The sequence below is a fragment of the Mizuhopecten yessoensis genome, unplaced genomic scaffold, assembly GCF_002113885.1.
Source record: "Mizuhopecten yessoensis strain PY_sf001 unplaced genomic scaffold, ASM211388v2 scaffold8275, whole genome shotgun sequence".
Lineage (NCBI taxonomy): Eukaryota > Metazoa > Mollusca > Bivalvia > Pectinida > Pectinidae > Mizuhopecten > Mizuhopecten yessoensis.
This window is the reverse complement of record NW_018407466.1, coordinates 91141-103921: the sequence shown is the minus strand read 5'-3', so window position 1 is coordinate 103921 and position 12781 is coordinate 91141. Positions and strand designations below refer to the sequence as shown.

Sequence of the window (12781 nt, the reverse complement as noted above, 5' to 3'; positions counted from 1 at the left end):
TTCAGTATTATTGTGGAGAGTTTGTGGCTGTGTACTGAAACTGCTAATGTGGATCATGTTGTATTGGTGACTACAAAGACATCACAGGAAATTAATTAGAACATCAAATGTAACCAAGTCCTACTGGTTTAATATACAGACAAGAACACATGGCTCTGCTACCAAAAAATTAAGTGTGTAAACAGAGTTGGCACAGCATCACAAAAAATGGAAATCAAGACAAAACTGTAAACAAGTCTAAGCTATAGGTAGCACAAGTACATTCTCCAGCAAGTTGATTCTGAAATAAAAAAATAATAATATTAAAACTAGACATATTCCTGTTTAAGTATTCAACCTTTTTGTGAAAATAATTTTTCTGTAGCTTTTTCAAAAATCAACATTAAAAATATGTTTTTCATCAAGAATTAAAAAAAATAGGAGATTCAAAAAATTGTCATTTAGTCCTGTCATCTTCATAGCTTTGACTAATTATACCTCTTTTGTTTAAAAAAACAGATGTTTCAACTTAATAACTTTTGAAAATGAGATCGGATGTTAAAAAATATTCAGCAAATATTACATTACAAAATGAAAAAATAAGAGAATAATTAAACTTAATAACTTGGAAACAAGGAAAGCAGAAATAATATTTTCATGATAATGAGGGGTTATTATTTGAAATTACATTTAAGATAAAGGCAATTTATTTCAACTAGATAATGGACATGTCTGATTGACTGGCAAGGAAATACTAGAGGAGGGGAGAGAATTGGCCATCCATCATAGCTCTCCTCTACATAGCAGATGCTTGCTGTGCCCAACACACTACAATATTATCCAAATATTATTCTCCTCTCTCAATTTGTAATTCTCTTTCATTATGTTTTCATTCGCAAAAGTTACTAATTACATGCAATTAGCCTATGGTACTGAAGGATCTTCCATTATTTATGAAATGTGAAGTATTTTATTTCAGTTTGTAATTAAAAACTGTGTACTTTAATATTTATAGTAAATTACTGCAACTTTACTGATAAGGATTTTTTAATAATATTTCTATAGTACTAGACTATAATTGAATATGTTATGTTTCTTTTTTTCCTGAAAGATAAGGTCTCTTCACACTAGTAATTTTCATGTCAGAATTAGCATTAATGTAATTTTGTCCAGCTTTTGATGAAATTTTAATAAACTGTAATGTCACCTATAACATGTATACAGTTTTGCAAATAAGTTTGCAAATTAGTTGAAAATCAATGTCTCCTCACAAAATCATACAATACAGATGTACATTTGGATTACATAGAAACCCCACCAGCATTGTTTGTCCATTGCCCTGTCACAGCAAAGGGATGAAATATTTGAAATTTTATTAAATTATCAATAACATAGTGTAAATGGCTATACACCTGTGTCATTCTCAAAATATTACTCAGATATATATATACTATCAAACTTGCCACCTTTACATGTAAAATTTCCTTCAGGGGCATATCTGCACATCAATCACTTCAACTCTCAATTTTATCCGGGAAGTAGGCAACAGATTCAAAATGTTTAATAATTATTGGCCTAGCTCTGTCCAGATCACCTGAAGCTATATGTATACAGGTAGAATACTCAAAACCTTGACTTACTAAACTTACCCAGCTTTTCTAACCCCATGTACACACATGCCTGTGGAATGTATATATACAGTACTACAAAATAAGTATTAAACAAATTCAACTGTTTCACTTTGAGCTGGTCTGATCAGGTGAATGGATTTCATTTTGGATAAAACACAAGTATTGTCCAGACTGTAAGTTATTTTATTTTTTTGTAAATAATTAATTTTATAATTTTGATATGTTCAGACCCAAAGAGAGTTTAACATGCATATTAATATAAAGTGATGAATTATTGGGGAGAACTTGCTATATCAAATTAATAGCATCACTTGGTAGAAAATTGAAATCCAAGTAGAGGGATCCATTGGCACCTGGCCAGCTTGTATTGTAGTATTTCTCTCTGTACATACCTCTAATTAGAACAGGCTCCATGGCTATATATAAAACCTTATAGACAGACCTACCATGTTAATATAACAGTTATCTAATCCGAATATTTGTGACTGAAAATGAGAGCCGAGCCAAAAATAATTGTGTTTTGCATTATTTGAGGAGTGTCCACCTGTATACCTGGTGATAGTTTGTACGGTTAGGTGTGATATTTTCCGTAACTCCCATGTCATTAAGACAAATTTATTGAAAGTCTGAGCACTCTAATGGGAATAAAGGTGATATATACCTTTGCTTCGTTTATATGATGCTGTCACGCTTTACTATTGAACAGGATCACTGCTTTATTTCAATTTATCTGGTATAGAAATTCACAATAGAATATCTGTTAGGTTTTACTCTCAAATTCAATGATTTGACCGGTGGTCAGCAGTGTCTTATTATCACATTGGTTGGGTGTTAATACCACCAAGCATATTGGATGGACAGTTGTTAATTTGAGAACCATGAAAACTGGGTAGAGACTGGTATGTAATTAACTCTAAAGTTTGATACAGCTACAATGTTAATACCGAATATTGTTAATAGAGGATTGAAGTAACGCCATTGAATTATTGATGTACTGGGTTTATGATTGGTCAAGGCAGTATGGTGTTACAGATAAATGTCAAATTCTGGACACTCCTGGTCCAGATGTCGGGCACACATTGGTCAGTTTTAAACAAATAAATGTCAAATTCTGGACACTCCCTGCCTCTATATATCAGGCATGTGTTGGTCAGTTTTAACTGAGATGGAACCTAAAACCTTATTATCTCTTGCATACTGTATAAGAATTGGTAAGTGCGTAATTTTAGACAAGGATTTCTCAGCTCTTACATATTGTATAGCACTTATTTGTTTTCAATCATTATTGGAACAGTACATTGTATATATTTATGCCTCAATAATTTATTGCTCAAATCTTTTGAATGTGAGGGTTATTTAGTTTACATTCCAACTAATAAGACTGTTTCTTAAACAATATGTATAAAGTATGTAGTTAATAGGAAATCATGTTTCTTTTCATTATGAATTAATCATTTTTCTGTCATTTTTTTATTTCAATATTTGATGGATGGCAATAAAACAATAGGTTTAATGTGTTTTTTAGGTAATGTGTACATTATTACATTAATATGCTACAGTATATATATATACATAGGTCTTTAACCTTACATATTAATTCTATTGTTTATCAGAAATATTTTTATAAACTAAAATATTTCTGAAGCAATGAATAATTACATGTATTGGTACATGTTATTTGGGTAAAAATCACTTTTCTAAAATTTCAAAATTTCAACTGTAACCTGCAATAAATTAATTTTGTTATTGAGATTACAAAGCAGATAATTTGGTAAGATTAAAAATATAAATTACTAAGTAATGAATTATTATGTGCGATGTAATATTTACAAGGTAATTAATGTGTTGTTTACTTTATATTTTGCAGGCTAACAAGAAAGGACTTGGATTCAAGCCACAGTGAACTAATGATGAAAGTTCTCAAAAACTAAAAACTTTATACTCGCCAAGGGGAACTTAATGCAGGGGTGACATATCGCCTCTGCCAACAACCAACAAAACTTAACCAGAATAACCAACCAACCAATTTAAATGTTCCTGCCAACCACTGCCGCACAAATGCTAGCCATGGAGACATTTGCCTTTGACAAAATGAAGTCAAGTCGCCGAAAACAAAGCAAACCTATACGGGTATCTTACAGCGCAGATAGTGAGGGGGGAGGAGCTGACCCAGGAGCAGCCTTCCCACCACAGAAACCCCCTGAGGTTGAGGAGGAGTTCGTCAATGGAGCAGGCAGTCCTGGGATAGACTCTGAGGGACCCATGGAGGAGGAACAAAGAGCTTTTAACTTAGAACGAAGGAGCCCTATGGAGCCCCAGATACATCCATCTGAAAGAGAACTAAATAGTCCTCTTGAAGAAAAGCAGACAATACCTGTTGCTAGGGACATAGACTCTCTAAAGGAATTCCCGTCGAAGTATCATCATCTTCAACAGATGAGTGAGGAGAAATGTCCTCCTCCAATTTTTCCTGACATGGAAGCCATGAGAGACTCATTTCCAACAAAGTACCACCAGCTTGGTAGTGAATTGTTCCAAGGAAATCAGTTTGATCCAAATGGAGAAGAAAATAGAAGCGAATTGATGGATCAAAATGTGAATTCTGAGGATCCTGCTAAATATACAGATCCTAATGAGGAAGGACGTAAATTGAACGGTTCTGGACGCATTTTCCATCAAGATGCATATTGTGAAATATGTGATCGTGAATTCTGTAACAAATACTTTCTTAAGACTCACAAGGCTAACAAACATGGTATTTTCGACCCTGCGCCTTCACCATTTTCTATGAATACATTACCACCAATTATGTCACTACCTCAGGAGCTCAGTCCTCCCCAGCCTGCTCTCCCTCCTCCTCCTCCTACGATGCCTCCATCATCCTCCTCATCTTTCAAAGTCATGGACTTCATTCAAAGTTTACCTGCCTCAGAACCTAAACCACTACAACTAGCAGAACCTGTAAAGACGCCTAAACCAGAGCTGGAGAATACTCCAGTGTCTAATGGAAACAGTAATGCTGGCAGTAGTAGTAATAGTGGGAAAGTCGGCAAGGACATGGAAGACTTTTGTGAACTCTGTCAGAAACATTTCTGCAACAAGTACTACCTCAAAAAGCACAAGCAGGATGTGCATGGAATAGCTCCACCGGAAGGATCCTCTACTGCAAAGCGTGGTGGCGGAGGTGGTCGATCTAAAGACTTGCAAGCACAACTTGATGCAATCACCTCATCAGCCGTGGCCTCTGCTACTTCTATAGCCCCACCAATGATACCTCATTCAATGGCCAACATGGCAGGTTTGCCCAACATGGCAGGTTTGCCCAACATGGCAGGTTTGCCCAACATGCCTGGTGTCATGGTTTTGAATCCGTTCATGGCCCCCATGTTGATACCTGCTGGATCACTGATGCCACCACACAGCCAGCTTTCAACACCACCAGGAATGTCACAACCTCTTCCCATGCCTGCAAGTAGCCCAGAGTCTTCTGCGACCACTACAACTTCAGCCAGTTTACCGAGCACACCAAGCGATCCAATGCGTGGAATTTCTGGTGGAATGGGAGTTCTTAATGCAGAAGCTTACTGTGAATTGTGTAGAAAAGAATTTTGTAACAAATACTTTCTCAAAGTACACAAAGCCAACAAGCATGGAATGTATTTGGATGAGTTTCCTCTAGGTGTGCCTGTCGGCCCTGTTGGACTTCCAGGAACACCATTCATACCTGCTTCTTCAATTGATTCAACCGCAATTACCTCAGAAACCCCTGTATCTTACTCTAATTCAGAGCTTAACAAAATGTATGTAAAACCAGAATCCAGTCCCAAACCTGGCACCTCTCTAGTCACTAGCTCTGCTAGCCAAGATAATTATGTGACCTATTGCAACTTATGCAACCAAGAATTTGCGAGCAAATACACCTACCGTATTCATAGGATCCAGGTTCATGGAATGCTTCATGAAGGATTAGAGGGATCTCTTACAGAAGAATTCATGAGAAGTGTGAATTCTATGCGAGAGAAAGAGGAAGCAATGGCCAAGATTTCTCCAGGATCAAGGATGGTTGAGGAACCTCACACAGAGAACAAAGTTCCAGAAAATGGCATGACAACCATGTTTGGTAATATGGTTGCAGCAAAGCTTGCTGATCGTGTTACCTGTGATATCTGTAATAAGGAGTTGTGCAATAAATACTTCCTTAAGGTACACAAGTATAAAGTTCATGGAGTCGGGACTCCCAGCGTGGAAAGGCAAGAAAAACTAACTAAAAGAATGTTTGTTGGAGACTTTGAGACAATCAAAAATGGAAAGCCAATAGCACCAAAGATGAGATCTGAAAGACCTCATCACGCAAACCCAGTCAAGTCTGAACCAAAGGACTTTTCCCTACACAGCCCACAGCTGCCATCCTCCCTGCCACTTCCAGTTCTTCCCAAGGCCAGTGAGGTTCCCACAGACCTCTCGCCTAGTGCAATCCTAGAAAAACCTTCCCATGATGAGCTAGTCAAGATGGGCATTGACCCTGAGGCTTATTGTGAAATCTGCAAAAAGGAGTTTTGTAGTAAGTACTTTTTGAGGACTCATCGCCTCAACATACATGGAATTCGAAATGAAAAGTCAGAATCTCCAGAGATGGAAAAGTTTTCTCTTGCCAACTTTATGAAGAACAACAATATCATAAACAACAACAATAACTCTCACAACATCAACAATAATATCAGCATGAACCACAGTATGAACAACAGCATGAACAACAATATGAACCACAGTATGAACCACAGTATGAACATGAACAACAGCATGAACAACAGCGTGAACAATAGTATGAACAACAGTATGAGTAATATAATGAGCAACATCATGAACAGCAGCATGAACCAGATGATGAATAACAACAACACAAACAATCCAAATACCAGCAGCAACAACAAGCCATTAAACTTAAGTATGAGTGGCAACCAAAAAGGCAAGAGTGGTTTTGAAAAGCACACCTGGAGATGGAAGGAGCCTGTCAATTCCTCACGTGTTAGTTGTGATATTTGCAATAAGGAAGTTTGCAACAAATATTTTCTTCGTACTCACAAACTAAACAAGCATGGTATCTTGCCTAGTGAAAGTTCATTGTCACCAAGTTTGAACAATTCCCCAACTACCTCAGATGTGGAAACATCAAGTAATTCATCCTTGCCTACTGATCTCAGCATTCGTGATAGGAGCAATATCAGTCCTCTTGGAGTTAGACTCGACAGCAACATGACACGCATGAATGAAGAGCGCTTAAAGCAAAAAATGCATGATGTACCATCAAGACATTTCATGAAGAATATGGAGGATGAAGCCATGGCAAGTCGCTACTTCAATCACTACAGTGAGGTATGCTATCTGTGTGATCGTCGGTTCAAAAGCAGCAAGTGGTTGAAAGCTCACATAATGAAGGACCATGCTGGCATGATCCCAGGAATGCCAATGGGTGCCAGAAAAAAATTGATGATGGGCTTCGATATGGGTATGGAGCAGAGGACATGCCGCCTTTGTGATGCTGTCTTTCCAAGTGAGCTCTCCATGCATCTTCACATGATCCAGGAGCACAATGCCCAAGTCAGTCTGAACACATCACAGCAGTCGCCATCACCACCTGCGACACCATTCGAGGATGCCCCTATGCCTCTCCCAAAGAGGTACCCGACCAGTCCAAAGTTTTCGATGAAGCATAGCTTTAGCGCCAAAATCAAGCAAAGACTATACACATGCTCTGTTTGTGATTACAAGAGCAAATGGTTAAATAATGTCTGTTCCCATGAAGTGAAAGTACATCATATTATAAACAAAGAAAACATGCAGGTCAGACAGGGCAGCCACGGACTCGTTGTTCGTAAAACAGTCGGAAATATCAAAACATACAGATGCATAACTTGCAAGCGAAGCTTCCCATCTCCAATTCTCTGTCATCACCACATCAGGGAGGAACACATTCGTAAGAGGACATTTAAAGTGAACAACAGAAAGTCGGCCATGCGACACTCTTGCAATTTGTGTAACTTTACAACTGGCTTCTCGAAACAGCTTAAACATCATCTGGCCCGTGTCCATACCAAAAGGCATGTCATGTCGTCAATGATCCGCAACAACGGCTTGAGCATGGACGATGACGATTCAGGGAATATTGTAAGCCAGCAAGGTAATCTCCATGTCCAAGCTGTTGAGGACCTCCAGGAAGATATGTCTAGCGATGATCAGCAGTCATTCCATCTGGAGGACTGCTCCTCTCAGAGTGACTTTCTCACCTCTGTGGTGAAAATTCCAGTGAAGAGACGGTTGAGTGCCCCGGTGACCGTTACCTTTCTCCTCACCCCTATGGAGCAGTGAGTAGGGGGAGCAATGGGAACTGGTCATGTGTTCAGGTATTCGCAGTGTATCTCTCATTGGTAATTTCAAACTCTTGATTATTTATTACAATTATTTTAACAGAACTGTGTGTTTATGAAAATGGTTATGTGCAATCAGTTGACGGGGATACTCTGTTCTAGTTGTGTGTTTTCCTGTGTTCCATACCGTGTGTTGTAGTGGCGGTCAGCAGGTCGTCCACTTACTTATATCTTTCTGTTTGTTTCAAGGCAGCAGCTAATTTTCAGGAAATTATGTAGAAGCTATCTAATTCTGCCTGCCCAGAATCTCAGTATTAGAATTGGTTCGATTTTTACTCTCCAATATTTAATTTATTGCTATGGTTGGTTTTGTAGATTAGTTTCCAATTATTATTATTTTGTCAAATTTTCCTGAGTTCGAACCGATTCAGTTTTTATTATTATCAATTTCTAGCAGATAAAATGAAAATCTTGCCCTTTATATATAATATATAACTTTTTTTGTAATTCAAGCACAATCTTGACCTAAACCCAACAAATTAATATATTATGATATTAAGAATTCATTGCATTTATTTAATTGATGAGTTTGAACTAATGAATAGTTAAAAGGTATATATCATTTGGCTATTAGTGACTTGTTATTTATTTATAGAGATGAGGTTTTGTTTGTTTTGGGGTGTAAACTCTTGTGATTTCTATATATATATGACAGGTTTGATGTGCTGTGTGTGTGAATGACTACATACAACAGGATTGTTTTTCTCAGATTTGACATTGTTTTTCATTTTGGTTGAAATATTTGCCTAACCATATAACTACATGTGTATATCACGGTGTGTGTGTGTGGGTTTCCTCCAAGCTTGCCATGGTCTTAATGCTGCACCGACTAGCCAGCCAATTGGTAATGGTCGTCAGTCTCACTACTATGTTTGAATGTTTTGTGAACCCTAGTGCCATTTTGAATCTCATGGTAACAGGTGATCTGTTTCCTATGTATTTGTACTTATGAGTATGTTTATACTGTTTGCCTTTACATGTACCAGCAACAATATAAATGATACTCAATACTACAATACACGATACCTTGCATTAGTAAGTAAATGTCCATGTAACCTAAAGGTATACATGCTATACCTTGTTTTTGTATTTCTCTATATACCTAGTCAATATCTTCGTTCAATAGCTTCTTCTTTTTTTTCCCTGCATAGCTTTTGTCATTAGGAAACACCCTAGAATTTTATGACCAACCAACGGAATTAGATAGCTGATCAAATCTAGCTGATTGTCGTCATGGAAACCTACAATATGATTGAATTATTTTGGAAAAGCTTTCATGGGAATTTTTTCTGTGCTAAATAGAAAATCAAGGCAGAAAAATATTGGATTTTCAGTTAATATTGACCTCTTTTTTTAAGTTAAACCATGATTATCAAGATTCTCAATTTTAATATACAAATTTAAGTTTGATGTATAACTAATGTGCAATTTCTATATGTTGGTGTTCTTTCCTGATGTATTGTATATAAAAATTGTAGTATATTTTTCCTTACGAGTATAGTGTTTAGCTACAGATAGGTAACCCCTAAAGTATGGCTGTGATGTGATGATGACCATCTGCTATTGCAAGTTACAGACTTGAGCTTGACATGTAACAAGAATGTATCTATATGGAGCACTGCCTTATTATATAATACGGGTCATTTTCTATTAATTCAAATCTCAAACTGGGCTTGCAATGTCAGAGTCTTTGAAACCATGCAATATTCACTTTTTGTGCAATTATTATATATATGATTAACAATTTTGTTGCTGTAAAAATACTTATGGATACTATTTATGTATGGATTGCTAGAAGATTGGTTTCTTTGGGATTTATCTTGGTGATTTTTGTCGTCGAGGTAATGCCCTTGAAATGCCCTTGGTCGTGACTGAAAGGTTACCATGAGATTCAGAATTGTCTTTTTGACCAGCTTGGTACTCACAACTAACTGACAGCATTGTGTCTGTGTAAACACAATCACAAATTGTAAAAATAGCAACAAATTGTATGATGACACTTTTTTCCATGTGTGTGTTTTGATTGGTTGTTTGAACCCCTTCCCTTTTTCTCCTCATTCCTAGAGAGTTCCATGGCCAACAGGTTATATCTGTTGGCCACGCATGCGGATGATGTGATTAACTCTATTTTTGATATGCCAATTTGTGAGGCTCTTGTTTTTCCTGGCTTAACTTATATAATCCTGTTTGAATATTATGAAAATTGGACAGTTACTGCCTGTATATGTGAATATATTGTACTATAGCTATTATATATATGATTATATATATATGATCTACCAGGTGTGGTGGCATAGGACAGTTTATATCTGAGTTTGTTTTTTTCTTTCTCTCATCGCATAAGGAAGGGATTTTTCTTCTCCTGTTAGATATATTGATATGATAATGAAACAATGGCAGACTAGGAGCTTCTGTGTTCACTGTAGAGTTTTTATTGATTTTGAGAGTGTGTATGTGTATATTTCTCTACATATAAATATTTATTGTGTGATTTCATAGTTTTAGACGTATGCATGTATGTAAATAGATATATATATATATGAGTGCAATATGTGGGTATGTGCATGAGAGTGTGACGTCATTTTGATATTATTGGGAATTGGTGCAATGTTCACACTTGTGGTGCAGTTAGCTTACCTCTCTACCATACTGTTATTACTTACTAAACATAACCATTTCATCAGGGTTTTTTAAGTCATGGTGGGTAAGAAACCAGTAACTTCAAAAGATTTTAGGTTAGAAACATTTAAGATAATCATAAACAATGGGGTGTTTTTTCAAGAGTTAAATCTTGAAACCATTTAAAAGACTATCAACAAAACCATGTATGTTATTTATTGTCTAGGTATTAAGTTCATGTCCTAATCTTATCATGTAGATTTATATGGAGAGAAAGGATGACCGACAAGTTAAAGCTTGCAAAGAACACTTGATTATTATTTATTTTTTGTCTAACAAGCCAGTTTATGTATCTGTGAACATATAAGCTTCTGCTCTGCCATTTAATGATGCAAGTATATATATAATTCTAGTCTTTCCTGGCCACTGATGGTCAGCTTACCAAAGTAACCAAAACTAGACAAACGGACCTCATCCAACACAATTTCCATCTGTATTATATTAATATATACTATAATAGTCTAGTTAATTAGTAAAATATCCGTCTATATATCACAAAGTGACTCCTAAATGTTAATATTTGTCTTTTTTTTTTATTTGTAACTTAATACTGTCATAACCACGATTATTTTTGTTCAGTTAAGGTTATTTTTGAGATAATGGAAAAATTATTAATGTATAGTAGAACAGGAAAAAAGAAAGAGAGAATAATTTCACAGTGTGTTGACCAAACTTGTTAAAGCAGATTGCTGTTTGGTTGAACACGTACGTGGTATATGACTGCCTACTACCCACACTACCGGGTGATGTTAAAAAAAAGCTAGTCATAGTGTTTATATATGTGTGACCGGTCGGGCCAGGCAGGGCGGGGCCGGTCACTTCTGATGCCCTAGGGGGACAGGGAGTGCCATCCTTTTACCACTACCTCACTTTATATAGTCAAATATTTATTCTGTGTATTCAGAAGAAACGTAATTATATTTTGGTCTTTACACAAACAGTATTTAATATGTGTCGATGATAACTCTAATAACTGTTGTAGATGTTAGTGTATTTATTGGTGTCCAATCGTAGAGACGTCTGTGGTGTATGGCAGGGTGCTGTCCAGGGTCATGTCCAGTTGTAGAGATTTTTATTGTGGTGTACGACAGGGCGCTGTCGGGCGTCAGCCCTGTTGCCTTAGGTGTAAATGGGAATATAGGCAGAACACTATGGTTACATTCCAGTACTCTGGGAAATAGTCCTAGCATAGTCTTAGTTAATACTGTTTAGACAGCCGGAAAAGGGGGCTTCATTCACTTTGTATTTCACTCTGTAATTTTCTGAATGATTGTCAGACAAAGTTGGCGGTGGCCAGCACCTGGTCGTACACAATAACTAATGTATGTTTGGTATTGTAGTCGTATATGTTTGTGACAAGTTTATTACGAAAAACAAAAAACCAGTGTAAGATGTTGTTTTACTATGGTTGAACCCTCAACCCAGGGCATCACAGTCTTTTTGTAATTTTATTGAGCAAAGCATAATTTATTATCATCATTGCACTATATGTAAAAAAAATATAATAAAAAAATACATATATAGTACTACAACTAAGGCTGAGAAAAAAAAGTTACATGAGAAGGGAAAAATATACAAACCATTAATCTGTATTGGACAAATTCAGGGAGTTTTATCAAAGTTAAATGTATAGACACAGTAGCGATTAGACTGTATTCCTGTTTGTCCTTGTGGTAGTCAGAACAACAAACTTCTTGAGATGGTTATAAAGCGTGTTGTCTATAAGTGACAATCGGTGTTAATAGCATAATGGTTATCAGTCTTTGTTTCTTTGAGTTTTTGACAGATTTTTGTTGCGAGTTCTTGCATAAATTTTTAAACTAATTTATTGTACACGCCAACAAGAGTCTTGTGCACTCGCCCCATAATTCCACCACATGTGGTCTCGTATTACGTCTTATTTATTGACCCCGAAGCACGGGTGTCTAATGTTGATTTTTCTAATGGCATGTGTGTTCTTTTGTCAGCTATGTTGATATTCTGTTTTTCTGTATAGTGGAGTGATTTTCCCTCTTCTACACTGTCATTAGATTTTTTTTGCAATAAAAATTCAAAGGTTGTCCTTAA

The 12781-nt window shown here is 36.5% G+C and overlaps 1 protein-coding gene across 1 annotated transcript in view; it reads left to right on the top strand.

Moving 5' to 3' along the window:
• Positions 1–12781, top strand: part of LOC110455550 — a 17327-nt gene extending 4546 nt beyond the window's left edge. The window contains exon 2 of the mRNA XM_021505737.1: positions 3478–12781. Coding sequence (XP_021361412.1) covers positions 3642–7976 — 4335 coding nt within the window. The 5' untranslated portion in view covers positions 3478–3641 and the 3' untranslated portion in view covers positions 7977–12781. The remainder of the gene's footprint in view (positions 1–3477) is intronic.